General features: G+C 56.2%; 1 protein-coding gene across 2 annotated transcripts in view; it reads right to left on the reverse strand.

Annotated features, from left to right (window-relative positions):
* The window catches only part of RGMA (repulsive guidance molecule BMP co-receptor a), a 44,851-nt gene that overhangs the window by 12,973 nt on the left and 17,012 nt on the right, over positions 1-14,866 (reverse strand). For both annotated transcript variants that reach the window (XM_030873180.2, XM_060293892.1), the window contains exon 2: positions 12,202-12,317. In XM_030873180.2, coding sequence (XP_030729040.1) covers positions 12,202-12,317 — 116 coding nt within the window. The remainder of the gene's footprint in view (positions 1-12,201; positions 12,318-14,866) is intronic.

The raw sequence follows: 14,866 nt of genomic DNA on the forward strand, positions 1-14,866 counted from the left end.
TGCCACCCGCCAGGAGGCCCATGGTCCACACGCTCCGCGGCGTTGCCTCCACAGACTGGTTTCCAGGGCCTGTTTCTCAGGGTGCAGCCAGGGGTGGGCAGGGGCTTGAAGGCTGGGGTCGGGACGCTGCCCAGGGCAGGGCCAACCTGCACACAGCGTGGGACGCGTTGGGGGTGTCCCATTCCCGACCCCCGTCATGCGTGGCTCTATTCCCCCCAAACGGGCGACAGGGGGTCTGCTGTCTGCACAGCCTTGACACCTGGGCTCAGAGCAGTGTCTCAGCTAAAGAGCTCTCTGGTGTGTCTGGAATGCATGACCGAAATCCCACTCCGGTGCCCTCAGAGAGAGTCCCCGAAGTGCCCTGGGGTCATCGAGTGGATCTGTTCAGAGCCGCGCTCCTCGAATGGGCCCACCAACCACCGGGCTCTGCCTCCGCCGGGCCCAGTGGGCCTGAGGTCTGCACCGCTGTCAGGTGCTCTGTGGGTCATTTTCTCTTCAACAGCCCGTCACAGAGGGGCCAAGTTGCCCGTCACCCCCCCGGCTCCCCCGCAGGTCTGGAATGTGTGAACGGGGCATCTTCTCGGGGGGTGGGGGGCGGGGGGGCTGCAGGCAGAGAGGGCAGTGAGGAGACCGGCCTCCCGAGGAGCAAGCCCAGCTGCGACCCAGCTGCCAACACTGAGCAGCCCGTGGCACTCAGGCTGTCAGCGCTCGGAGACAAGGCCTTTCATCTCTCTGTTCACCGTGGCTCCGCCCCTTGCTCCCCCCGCCCCCTCCTGAGCCACAGGTAGCAACCGGCCACCCCCTGAGGGCGCATGGCAGCTCCGCCCACCACCCGCAGGCGGCGACAGGGGTTGCTCTCCCGCTGCCCTCGCACCCAGGGCCTCCCTCCAGCCTCCATCCCGGCGGGGCGGTGGCGGTAGAGGGGCTGAGCTTGAAGTCCTGCCAATCCCATTTCTCAACCCTCTGGAGAACATTCTCGATGCGATCGTCCAGGGCTGGGCCAAAAGTGGGGAAGTCTGAAGGCGACGCTGGTCGCGTGGGATGGCGGGCAGAGTGTGCGCCGGAGGGAGGGTGTCTGGCCCAAAGTCCCACTCTGTCCCCTACGAGTAGTTGTGGGAATTGGACTTGACCTCAGTTTCCTTAGCTGTGAAGTGGAGGTAACACCCACCTCAGAAGCTGCTGAGGATCGAGATGTACTTGGCATGCCTGGGACCCAGTGGGCACTCAACAAATAAGGTCCCCGACAAAGGTCTCAGAGGGGGACAGATACAACCCCCCTGTGAGGTCGGAGGTTAAGTCACCAGGCAGGGGACGGAAGGGCATTGGATGGGAGCCAGCCCCTCCCTCTGCCTCTTCCCTAGCGAATCCCAGGGACTGCTCCCAGCCCTCTACCCTCCTCCTCGGGTTAGGGCCCTGGCTGGCGCTCCGACTGCCCTTCTGCCTTGACTCAGATCAGCTGGGTCTGGCCAGCTCTTCCTGCCCACTGCCCACTCACACCCAAAGGCCCAGCCCCAAAGCCCACCTGGATCAGTCCAGGACCATGATGTCTGGGCCCACATTTCCCTGATGTCCTGGGTTTCCCCAGCTGTCCCGAACCCTTGGGCCTTGCACATCTTCCTAAGGGTCTAAGAGGAACCCCAGGCGCTCCCATCATAAGGGAGAAGCTTCAGATCAGGGTGGGGGAATGGTGTATAAGAGGCCACTGAGAGTAACGAGAGCTGGGACCAGAATTGGGGGATATCCCCTCTGCCCTCTCTCCAGGTGGTAACGCAGCTCTCCCAGGCCCGTCTGCCATCATTTCCTGGGGGCCTTAGGGAAGGGTGCCGGGGATGCCAGGGCTGGACAGTCCCCACGGGTGGCGAGCCAAGGGGCCCTAACCCCCAGGGCGGCAGGAGTCATCCTGCCGCCCTGTGTTCCACTCCAGTAAATCATAGACTGAAGGCTCCCCAACCCAGGTCAGGGACCTGAATGTAACCTGGCCCAGCATCAAAAGGAAGAGCTCTGGACTGTGGCGTCACCTGCCAAAGAGACCCCAGAGGGGCTGATTTTTATGTGCTGTATCTTAAAAAAAAAAAGAAAGACAGACCTGAATTCCAGGCAGTAAACCTTGGGCTTTTCTGATGTGAGTGTTCAAGAAAGAAGGAAGGAGAGGAAAGTCCGAGAGTTTGAAACATCTTACTGCAACTCGTATGAGTGGGAAGAGGTAGCAAGCTTTTCTGAGCGCGGCTTCCTTGGTGCTTTCAGTGCGACAGAAGGCGGCCTGCTGCCCTGTTCCTGCCTGGCGCCTGCAGACGGCCACCTCGCCACGGTGCCACGGCAGCCCATGTGCGCACGGCCAGGTGATTAAAGTTCTCCTGAGCTCCTATTTCCATCTCAGACGCTGCGTCCTCAGGCACCGGGGGCTCTCAAAGGGCCCCTCCTGACCCTTGGTACCTGGAGCTCCACCTCAGACACCCAGGAAAATGCAAAGACCCTTGCACAGACCTCATGCTCCTCGGAAGCCTGTTAGGCACGTTTGGATTTGACTCAAGTCTCTTGAGACGTAGAACTTCTGGGATTAGCTACTAGGGAACAAACAGAAGAGAATGCAGAGGCTGCAAAGACAGCGGCCAGCCAGACTCACCCCCAGGAATCCCGATTCCCTCCGGCGCCCCGTGATGCCGGACACTTGGCTCAAAAGGTGGGGTGCAGGCTGGGACCCTGGGCAACCACTGGACCCGCTCGCTCCCAACTTGTGCGGTTAGGGCCAGGCCTCCCACGTCTCTGTGCAATTGACTTTGTTAAGATCACTTTATCTAATGATCACCTGGCGACCAAACTCCATGTGGGCTTCCCGAGGCGCACCATGGAATTTTAGAACCTGGGGCCTGAGGGATGCCACAGGTCACCAGTTTGTACCTCCAGCCAGCCCCCATGGCAGGAAATCTGCCTGCAGCATCCCTGCCCGGTGGGCGTCCGGCTTCCACTGCCATTGGGACTCTGCTGGGCAGGGCTGGCCCCTCCTGCTCTGGACAGCTCCAGCTGTGGACCCACAACTGCCCCCCAGGGAGATCCGTGGGGCTTTGGCCCTTCTCTAGAGCCACACAGAAAAGGCTCAAATGTAACCCTGCAAATACTGGAGATGGCCCCTTGGCTTCCCTGTGTCACCTTCTTTGGTCTCACCCTCTGGCCACTCCTCTCTGTGGGGCTCACTGAACTGTCAACCATCGACGCCCCAGCTAGGGTGCCACCTCCTCCCTGAAAATCCCGAGAATCCTCTGACTCCCACACTCTACGCTCAAAGCATCTGTGCTCCGGCACCCCACATCTGTAACCTTTCACTTCTGCAGGAGGTGGGCTCCAGACTGCCTTCCTCACGGTCTGAGATGCAGCAGAGAGAAATCACAGCCACACACGGCTTGTCTGACTTAATTCTCTTCCTTTAAATAGCAACCCAGCTCCTCTCCGAGCAGAAAGACGGGGGAGGGGGTGGGCGGCGGCAGCCAGGAGCTGGAAGCTGCAGCTGTACCAACCCAGGCAGGATGAAAATATTTATGCACCAGCGCGGCATTAGCCGCTTTCAGAGACCTCCTTTGAACTGTTAATCAAGCCCAATCTTTCAGAATAATAGCCTGATTATTACCGGTTTGTTTGCATAACAAAGAAGCCCAATAAAACTTATTTTGCTGAGCGCCACGGGGTGTGAAGGCTCGGCCCTGAGAAAGGAGTCTTAGGAATGCAGGAGCCGTTCCTCAGCCCGAACCCAGGAATAAAGACAATGCAATTTGCCACCAAGAAAAGCCCAATAGACCAATAAATTACCCTCGTGCAAAGGGATTAGATCAGGTTTCAGTTGCCGGGTCGGAGGGGTGGGGTGAGCCGGGAGACAGAAAAACCTGCCTCTTCTTAAAGGAGTATACGGCTCGTTTGAAGGCAAGCCCCACAGTCACGTTGGTTTTGCCTCCGTGGTTCGCAGGGTCCCTGCCTGGATTCATGGACTTGCTGAAGGTTCTGGAGCCCACAAGGTGCCCGGCACGGTGCTTCCTGCCATTCCTCGAACAAGCCCCAGTTGGTTTCTGTGCTCAGGTGGAGTCAGCTACACAGACCCCCGGGATGCAGGGAAGAAGACACGGTTCATTTGAACACAGACTTAAGGATGGAGGCGTAGAGGGTATCAGGGAAGCAGCCTTTCCACCAGGTCCTGAAGGGCAGTGGGATTTGACAGGTGATGCAGGGCAGAGGTCCAGAAGCCCAAGTGGCTCCGGAACTGCTGGGACTGGCCGGAGGTGAAACGCCGGATGGTTGAGCGTGTGGCCGCAAGTTTGGGGCCAGGCACGGAAGCCCCGAGTGAAAGCCGGCGATGAAGCAAATGTCGTTCAGCTTCAAACTGCTTTTCTCCGCTCTGCGTGGGGCTGGGATGCAGCAAACCCCGGTTCCCCGTTCACCCAGCTCCCTGTTAGATTGCACCACCGGAGAGCACTAGACGAGGCCCAGCCAGGTTAATCTCAGCACCACCACCCAGCCCTGGCCCTTCTTCCCCTCCAGCCGCTGCTCCGAAGTAGCCAGACCAGCCAGGTAGCGGCCCTCCTCCGAGCCCTGGGCCCCCAAGGTCCTCTTCCCTTTGTGCCTCCAGCCCCAGGAGTGGAAGTCGCTTCCTGCAACTCTGTGTGTGCCTCCGTGGTCCCTTGTGGCCTCTTCCGTCCTCCCACGCCCATCTAGACACAATCCCCTGTATCAGGTTCCCTCTGTGGCAATACCCCATGTGGTTTCTGTTTTCCTGACTGGACCCCAATACGCCAGCCTAAGGATTTCAGACCAGATCCCGCTGACCGTGGGGAGTCCGCTGGATAACCTTCAGTAAGTACCTGGCATGATGAGAACACTATTTTAGGAAGTGGCATAACATTAAGAGGCGATGGCTTTAATTAGGACAGAAGCAGGCAGAGCAGAGGGAGGGCAGCTTCAAAGAGAATTCACTGCACAGCCTCTGAGGAAGGAGCAGCACAGAAGCCTGAGACGCCCCCTGTCCTCACTGCCCACCTGTCCCAGGCAGCGCCGATGCTGGGGCTCGCCTCTTAGCAACGAGTTGGGATGTGGGTCCCAAAAGAGGTGGGAAATGTGCTTGCGCCCCGTGGGAGACCCAGGCTGGGCACCAGCAGCAGAAGCAGTGGACAACTCTCCACCCTCTCCTGTCCCTTAGCACCGAAGCTGGGAGGGCACAGTGGATGGATCTAGCGCCAGAATTTGGCAAGCTCTTGCCGGGCCAGTGTTCTGGAGTCTCTTTGCTTGAGAGATGCCTGTGGCTGCCGGGTTTGTGTCGCTCCATCCAGGTGTCTGGCGTCAGATACCGAGAGGAACACACCCAGGTGAGGGACTGGATTTTTCACCAGGTGCAGCCGACCCTACCTTACTTCACCCACAGGCAGCCAGAAGCGATCAGCTTTCCTCAGAGGCATTCCTCCCAGTTCAGCCTAAGAACGTTCCAAGGAACCGACCTAGCCCGTGACTCCAAAGCGTCTCTCGCCCCTTGAGAGCACTGGGACTTTTCTCAGGGGCTTCCTATAGGGACCTGCCTACCCGAGAAGAAAGCCCGGGGCAGGAGGAAGCTTCTCAGAGAATCTGCATTGGCTTAGGGAGTGGAGGAGGGGAGATGGGGGAGCAGCGGTTAACTCACTGCTAAGTGTGGGCACAGGTGGCCGAGTGCCACTCACCAAGCTGAGGCAGGAGGCGCTGCCCCCTCGTCACGCCCAGCCAGGCTGCTCTGTCCCAGCCTCCACACGTGCCAAGTCGCTGCAAGAAACCAGGCCGAGTGCCAAGGAAAAGGGCACACCCACCGGGGCCACACAGAGCCAGATCAACAGCCACAGCTGAGAGGACGTTAGAAAGCACATGTGCTCACCCTCGGGCCCCAAGGCCACAAGCAGCCCTGCAGTCAGGCAGCTACGGGCTCCTCTGGGTTAGAAGGGCCCATGGCGGGCAGGAGCCAGGCACAGGATTCCATGCCCAGACCACCCTGCCTTAGGGCAGAGAACTAAGCGACTCTGGGTTCCACGAGAAGGATGGTAGGGGCAAAGACATCACTTTTCAGGTATAAATGAAGCTTGTAGGCGAGCAGTTGGGCTTCCTACTTGGAGGCATAACCCCTTTTCCTGAGTCTAGGACTGGCTCTAGAGGTGACAGTTTTCCATTCCGGTTCTGCCTCTAGTAACCCTGGGCTCATCTGCTTGGTCGCTCCGGGTCAAAATTCATTTGAAGTGGCTTTTCTCCCCCACTTCCATCTGCAGGCAGGCCTTCCTCCACCTTCCTCATGCACTGGGAAGGCACACGCCTGGCTGGTGCACACACGAGTGTGAGCCCGTGTTCATGGAACATTCCTCAGCATGGGGAACTATAATGGGCTCCTTTCTGCAGGGACTTGGGCGCAGAGGGATCACTTCAATAGGCGTCTCGGTATTCTGACTGCCCAGGTGAAGTAGTGAGTGAAATGAATAAATAAGCAAAACCCAAAAGACACAAATCTGACTTGGGAAAATTTGCACCATGACAGCTCTGCCAAAGTTGTTTTCCCAACCTACGGCTGGGTGGCATGTGCTTTGGAATGCTAAGCCAGGGATAGATAGGGAGCAGAGAGGGCCTTTGGGAAGAGGCAACAATGTGAGATCCATGGAAGAGCGTGGTCACTCTTCATTCTGCTGTCTAATTATATCTCCAAAGTTTCTTATTCTTTTCCCCCCACCTTAAAGCCTTATACGCTACATAGCTCCAAGTGTAAAATGCTACATAGCACGTTTAACGAGTGTTTACCCAAAACCTGGTATATGGAAAAGGGCAGGGGTCTGGGCTCTACTCCTGGCTCTGCCACTAAGTTGTGCAATGTCAGGCAACCTCTCTGACCCTCTGGTTCCTCATCGATACAGAGGGAATGATGCTCACAGGGGAGGGGTGACCATCTCATGAGGTGACATATTTCAAGTATTTAGCAGAGTGCCTGGTATATGTGGCCGCTCAATAAACGGAAGAGCTTTAAAAACTGTTGTTCTTCAAATGATCATATTTTGGAGAAAACAATATGAAGGTATTCTGTCTTGAAGGTTATTCATGAATGTCAATTAGTGATGGTAGTCTGTGGGAGACTGGAATTTGCGTTATTTTCATTTTCTTATTTATCCTTTTCGGTCTTTAGATTTAAAAATGAGTATTGTCTTTATAAGCAGAAACACATTTTTTGAAAAAAAGATTGGGGTATCTGGACATCCCCCACCCCAACCCTGTGGTCTCTGCCTGTTGAGCAGAAAACAAACAGACACACAAAAAACCCAAGGGTCCTGTAGTTTCCAGGACTGTGCCGGGTGTGTTTGGGGTGCAGAGCAAAGAGAAGGGTATAAAGAAACAGGACATGGGGTTCCTGCCCTTATGAACAGCTCCAGTGATTTAGAAGAGGACTAAAAACCCAAGACCCAGGAAGCAACAAGGCCAAGAGGAAGCACAGGCGTCAGCAGCCAAGGTGACAGGTACCCAGGTCACTGGAGGGACGGCACTGGCCTTGGGCTATAATCTAGTGGGCATTCCCATTCCAAACTGGGCAGGGGCCTCAGCAAGGCCTGGGGGCTGCCCACCGTTAAGGTATGGTGGGTGGTGACAGAGTATGGGGAGACCTGGAGGGGCCTGGAGCCTGGGGACATGCCAGGGAATGAGGCCAGGGATGAGTGTGGGACCAGATGCCAGAGGGTCCTCCCTTCTGGATGCTCCAAAGAGGGCCACAGAGAGCTGTGAGTGCCTGAGCAGGAGTTTTAGAGCGATTCATTTGGCAACTTGGAGCGTGAGGGTGGGGCACCTGGGAGGCAGGTCCAAGTTCAGCTGCCTGCAGGTGACAACGGGAACAGGCAGGAAAGGGTGGAGGAAGGAGGCCCAGTGCCGGGTGAACGGACAGAAGGGAGAGGCCACTTCACACCCAGGACTTAACGGTTCTGGGCAGTGGGGTCTAACAGACACAGGCCAGGCACTAGTCCAGGGGACAGGAGGACAGTCTAGGAAGACCCACCATCCTGGTGTGCCCAGGACTCAGAGGGCTTCTAAAAACACGGGACTCTCAATTTTAAAACAGTGGAAAGTCCTGGGTCCACTGAGATGAGTTGGTTACCCTAGAAGAAACAGTGCCTTCAGTTTTAGGCAGGTTGAGTGTAGCCAGGCATTACAACGGCATGGTACCCCCAATCACTCAACCAAACATAAATTGGGGTTTTCTGCCCACTTCCGCTGAGGGCCTTGCACATTGCACCCGAGAGGGAAATTTTAGCAGGAACCATATGACCTCCAACATGTAAAGTGGTCCCCACGCGATCCTCTCACCTCCACAGAGACCCGGGACCCCAGTTCCCCATCTCATGGAGCAACCTTATCTGAGCCCCTGGATCACCTCTCCCCAGTTCTCCTTTGGGCACTGGGGTGACTGCTAGCAATTCCTCCAACCTTGCAGAGGTTTCCCTTCTTAAACCAGAAGACCATAGATCCTCTCCTTACTCTCCAACTCATCCTCAGGGCCAAAGGGACCAACCATCTGCAGGATTTTACATCCCGCCCTCCCTGGGAGCCAGGGCTCTGCCCTGCAGGCCCCTTGGTGTGGCACACACCAGCCTACTGGCTGACGCTGCTGCCATCCGGCTCTTGCAATGGGACTCATTTCAGTCTTTCCCTCTGGGACACAAAGTCCTACTGGAAGGACAAAAACACGGTAAGTAGGTTGACTTGCTTGTACGTTTTTGAATAGCAGCTCCGAGATAAATATTCTCATCTCTACAGTGACACAGATGTACTTGCATACTGCAGAGGACTTGCGTCTCTGCAAGCCTTAGTTTCCCCACTGAGGATTAATCTTTCTAAAACAGCTGTGGTTTAAAAGGAAGGGGAAAGAGGAAAAAAGAAAGGCCCAGGGCAATGATTTTTAGAACAGTGGTCCTCACACTTGAGGTGCATCAGAACCCTCTGGAAGGCCTGTTACAGTACAGACTGTGCATCCCACCCCCAGAACATCAGCTTCAGTAGGTTTCTAACAAGTTCCTGGGCTGGGGGGCAGGGAGGGGGTTGGTGCTGCTGGCCCAAGGACCCCATTTTGAGAACCACCATGCTGGAGTATACCGTCCATATGTAGCCAATGGGAAACATGCCAGCATGTCTACAACACGTGACTTTGACGGGTTCCTCTTAGAAATCTGTTTTATTAAGCCAGGGTGGTTTCAAAGTTCAAAAAAGTATCTATTAATTGTGTTTTGAAGCAGACGCTATTAGTGAAAGACTCTCCTAAGAAGGCTTTCTCGGCCTCCTGCCACCCCCCCCCCCAGCTAGACCACAGCAGTGGCCACTCTGTCCATCTGCTGAAGGCACAGCATGGTCCATGCAGACACCCTGAGAGCCCAAGGGACACCGGAGGGCCCCTGTCCTTCCACCAGGACTGAAGGCGGACGCCAACCTTGCTCCGATGAGGGCCCCGAATGCTGTCCCTGTGTCAGGACCACAGGAGGTGTGCCACGCACGCTGAGTACATGTAAACACTCTCAAAAGACACAAACCCTCTCAGTCTAGCAGAGGTTAAGGCATCTTTCTCCACATAACTATGTCCAATTTAATTTGAAGTCCTATGGGTTTACTCCTGGAAGCCATTCAAGTCGACTAGCACTGAACAAGCCTATGCTTTCACGAGGCTGCTCCAGCCAGATTCCACCTGTCTTTAGAGGGAGGGGCTGGCACACAGGGCCCCTGACTGTCTCCAGTGCTTTCTTTTTTTTTTTTTTCCTCTAACGCCCACCCAGCTGCCCACCAGACCTGCAGGTTCTCTGACTTGATCCCCAAGCAGCCCCTCTGGCGACAGTCCACCTCTTTGTGGTGGAAATGACCCACTTCATCTCTAAAGAAACCGTCTTCTTGACCCAGGTTTCTGGAGCACACACGTTTTCAGAGCCCCCAGTGTATTATTTCATGCGGGCATACTGGAAGCTCAGTTTTCAGCAAGGTGGGCAATTTCGACTAAATGCGGCTGTCAAGGCCTCAAATTAGAAGAAACATTAGCCAGTTGGCATGACAGTGCAACAGCTATCTGCTCTATCTGCCAGGTTTTAGTTACCAGCCTTGAAGCCAAAAAGAAATGGGCTTCTTGGAAACAAGTGATGGAATTCGGGTTATGAATTCTATAACCCACCAGCTCTCCTCAGACGATGGGGGAGACTTTTAAAATAAAGTTTTTAAGATGGAGAAATGAAAACAGCAAAACTCCACCACCCAGCCCTGACAGCTCCCTCCTACCTCTGAGTACTTCCTGCCAGCCCTTCCCTTCCTCTCCCTCCAGCCCAAGAAGTTAACAAGTGCTGCCGCTTTAAGAGCGGGAAGGTGTTGTTTTAAGGGCTCCTAAGCCCCCCTTCTCAATTTCAGCTCCAAGCTGAGATCACATCCCCCATGGCAGCTAAGGAACAAAAGCCATTTATCAACCCATCTGATAAAACTTCCAATGGACCGGATCTTTATCTGGACCAAACCGAGATGCACACACCTTACAAACTTCTGCATCTCTAAAAGGGGGTTTTCTTCTTTTAAGAAGACGATCATTTCAAATTTTAGTTTCTTAGTTCTTGGGAAGGACCCAAATCAGCCTTTCAGCCAGAACCTTCTACAGGTCGGTAAACTACCTTTAAAAAAAAAAAAAAGGGAGGGAGAGTAGGACTCCCTGCTGCTTGACCCTCTATGGAGGTTGTAACATTCTGGGGCGAGGGTGCACGGGGTCTAAAGGCTCTTTAAGGCATTGACACCCCCCATTTTGTCTTTGGCCGGGGCATCCCCAATGGAATCCAGGGCTGCGAGCAGGTTGTGACTCTCCGGGGACGCCCTTGGGGCGCGCGGTGCCGGGTGGGTTTTGGGGGGCCCCGGAGCAGGGCTGGGGCGGGAAAGTAAACGGATTCCTCCTCCCTTACAGCTGCCTTGCATGTCCTCCCACCGGGAGCCCCAACTTACAGCCAGGCCGAGTCCGGACTGCCCAGTTCTGCCAGTTCCTGAAACCCAGCTGGCTGAGGAGCAAAACAAAACAACCCAATCCCGGTCTAACTCAAGTCCTTTCTTGCAGAGCTCGGTAGAGCGCTGCGGCTGCGGATCCGTTCCGCCTGCGGAGCGAAACAGGCTCTCATTTTTGCAAAAAAGACACCTCGGCATCCCGCAGCACAATGGAAACAGCCGGGAAATCTCGCCTTGCATCGGGGACCATTTGACCCGTGACGCTGGGTTTATTTGTATTTTTAGCAAGGGGAAAATGGGTACAAAGGGTTTAACTGGCATTTCGAGGCTGTGAGTAGCATATGGCAAAAATGGAATAAACTTTCTTGAAACATTAAAAAGAAAACAGACCCGGGATTTAAGTTTCGTGCCTTCCCCCTCCCCCTCCGAAAGGGGGGGAAAAAAAAAGTAAAGAAACTGGAGCGTTTGGGAAGGAACAAATGCTTCTCTGTGGAGTTGGTCTCCCTTCCCCCAACAAAAACAAGAGGTCCGGGCTCGGAGGAATTTGAAAGCAGCGATCTGCCAAAAACATTGTGAAAAACTATGGGGGATTCATTGGAAACAGATGGGCTTTTTCAGCTTTAATTCTGAAATTCTCTCCCTTTCTGACACAATAAAAACAAACAGGGGGCGACGCGGAATGTTATCAAACAGGAATAAGGGCCCTTCGAAGCCCAGTCCGTGGGCTTCCCCGCGTGGGCGAGCGCGGGGGGGAGGGACGGGGTCCCGCGGGAGGGGGCGGTCCGGGTCAGGCCTGGGACCTCAGGGGCGCCCCCAGCTCCACCCCTGGGCACCCGGCAGGTTTGCAAACTGCTGGGCGAGGAGCTGGAGAAAGTGCCCCCTGCTCCGAGTCCGTGCCTCCCATTCTCCCCCTTCTCGGGGGCCCCTAAGGGGCGCATCCCGGTACCCCCTTTTTCTCGGAAGTTGGGAGACGTCCCCGGCGCTGCGACCTCCCCGCCTGGCTCTTTTTCATTATAGCCTGGGAGGGGTTCCCCCAGGTCCCCACTGCCGCATCCATCGCGCCTTCGGCGGGACGCGGGAGAAACAAAGACGCGTGGAAATGGGAGGCGGGGGGCCGGCGAACTTGAGCTCCGACTCGCCGACCTGTGGCCCGGCGCTGCGAGGAGACCCGGGGAGCGGGCCCCGCGCGCGCGGCCGGCTGTCCCCGGGCCGGGGGCTGTGCCTTACCTGCGGGGAAGCTGCAGAGAAGGAAGGCGAAGGTCGGCCAGAATCCCAGGGCTGAAGGTCCTGCCCCTCTCCCCATACCCATCCATCCAGCTCGGCCTGTTACCACTAGCCTCTCCCTGGAAGAAGAGTTCAGAAGAAAAGAAGAAAATAAATCACGCTGCGGAGAAAGGGCAGCCTCGCTCCGCCGGCGGGAGCAGCGAGCCGGGAGGCTCGGTCCATCTCGGCCGCGGGCGCCCGGCGCGCCCCGCCTCCCCGCGCGCCCCTCCCTCGCCATCCATCACCCAGTTCGCCTCCAATGTCGGCGCGGCCCCGCTGCCCCAGCCGCCTCGCGTTCCGCCCCCTCGCGCTCGGGTTTCAGCGCGGCCCGCTGGGGGCTGGGGGAGAAGAGTTGGGCGGGGACCGAGGCGGCCGGGCTGCGGCGCAGGCCGCGGGGACCTGGGGAACCCAGGGCTGGAGGACGGTGGGCGCGCCCCGGCTCCCCGAACCCCGCGGCTTTCCACGCAGAAAAGGCCCAAATGCCCCGGGACAGTCAAGGCCGGCAGAGAGCAAGGACGGCCGCGCCCCCTTCCCCCATCTTCCCTATACGTATCCAACCCAAGTAGAAACTGAGCTTGGAGAAAAACCCCAGGATCCCTTTACAACTAGACTGCTGTCCCGAAGACGCCACCGACACCCCGACTCATTGCTCTCACTCAGATGTGTCCCCAGTGCAGGAGGCTGAAAAATCCGCTTCCGAGTTGTCCGTGGTTGGGCGGGATGGCCCAATGGATGTCGGCCACTAAAGCACCTCGAGGCTCCCTCCCTACCTCCCGCCCCTCCCTTGGCCCCGGGCCACCCACCCCGCCTGGGTTCGGCCACCTCCAGCATCCCCTCCAGGCACCTCGCTGCTGCCCCAGGACTCGTACTGGCCGCGCTCCGGAGTCGGGGGCCTGCGAGCCTGACGGAGGCGGCAGGGCAGCTGCCACCCCGGGAGGTGTGGATGCAGCGGGCCCCGCGGTGCGCAGGGCCTGGACGCTCGGCGCCGCCAGGGCAAGGCCACCAAGGCCGCTCTTGGGAGAGCATCAGGGTGGTGACTTCCTTTAACTTGGTCACTTATTTTTCCAGGAGCAAAATGTCTCCTCCCCAAGATTCCCTAGGCCCCGCAGCTCTCCTGCCGCTGCTGGGATATTTAAGACTGGCCACTTCCCCTGAGAAGCATCTTTTGGATGGAACACAAATACGCCAGAGCAAGTGTTTTTAGTCAAACCAATTGCTCCTTTGGCCCCCCTCACCTCACTTCCAAGCCAACTCATCTGGTTCTTTGGAAAAAATTCTGAGTTTTTATCCAATTTAGATGTTTCTTTTAAGCACTATGGCAGTCCTCACTTGCTGAAGGCCACAGAGGCTGCAGGGCTGCGTCTGCATTTAGGACTCTGCCTGCTGGGAGGGGAGTGAAGCTCTGAAGGAGAAAGCTTTGGGCTAGGGGAAGAGGACCCTAGGTCTGTAGATGGAACCCAAAGCAGTAGTACTTCTGAATCTGGCTTCTACAAAACAAGTACGAAAGGGGACTAACGCCTCAAGCACCGCACCATGGGGCAAAAACAAGCTGCTGTTTCCTTAAGGCAAAATGCTGTGATGGCTACTGCTGGCTTTACAATTTGGGGTGCCACCGTATTTCCCTCAAAAATGTGGGTCCCACGGGGCTTCCCTGGTGCCGCAGTGGTTGAGAGTCCGCCTGCTGATGCAGGGGACACGGGTTCGTGCCCCGGTCCGGGAAGATCGCACATGCCGCGGAGCGGCTGGGCCCGTGAGCCATGGCCGCTGAGCCTGCGCGTCCAGAGCCTGTGCTCCGCAACGGGAGAGGCCACGACAGTGAGAGGCCCGCGTACAGAAAAAAAAAAAAAAAAGTGGGTCTCAGTCCAACAGGCTCTGTCTAATTATCATTTCCCCAAACCGGGATTCATTTTAAGCCCCCGTTGGCAAAATGCTACAGGTTTGTCCAGTGAAAGGCCACCACCTCAAAATCCAGATCGCGGTTCGCGTTCCTCAGGCTTGGCCCATCCGGGAGCCAGATCCACCATTTATTCTCTAGAATCACAGGACAGCCCCGGCACACTGAGGCAGGCACAGAGCCAGACTGCACACAGGCACCTTTGAGGTCCACCAATGAACACCCTTTGCTAGATCCTGCCTTACACAAGTTAGTTCTAAAGCTTCTCGCTAATGAGAGAGAAAGGATCCATTAGCATTCCCAGCAGCCCCGACTGTAACTTCACCACCACCACAGCTGCAGCATCTCTGGGTCGTAGAACGTGGCTTAGGATCCAGCAGAGAGGCTGTGCAGGCTTCAGAAGGCCTGGAAGCAGGCCCTCCCGGTGCTGTCCTTGCCCAAGAGTGTGGACCTTTGGCTGCAGCTTCTACACCTCAGTTTCTTTGTCTGTAAGGGGCAGGCTGATAATACTGTCACCCCAAGACTGCAACTGAATACAAGCATCCCTTGGAGATCTTGAGGGTTCCATTCCAGGCTACCGCAATGAAGCAACTAATGCAATAAGGACGTCCCACACATTTTTTTTCCTTCCCAGTGCATATCAAAGTTATGTTTACACTATACTGTAGTCTGTTAAGTGTGCAGTAACATTATGTCTAAAAAACAGTATACATACCTTAATTTAAAAAACTTTAT

The sequence above is a fragment of the Globicephala melas genome, chromosome 2 (genome assembly GCF_963455315.2).
Source record: "Globicephala melas chromosome 2, mGloMel1.2, whole genome shotgun sequence".
Taxonomy (NCBI): domain Eukaryota; kingdom Metazoa; phylum Chordata; class Mammalia; order Artiodactyla; family Delphinidae; genus Globicephala; species Globicephala melas.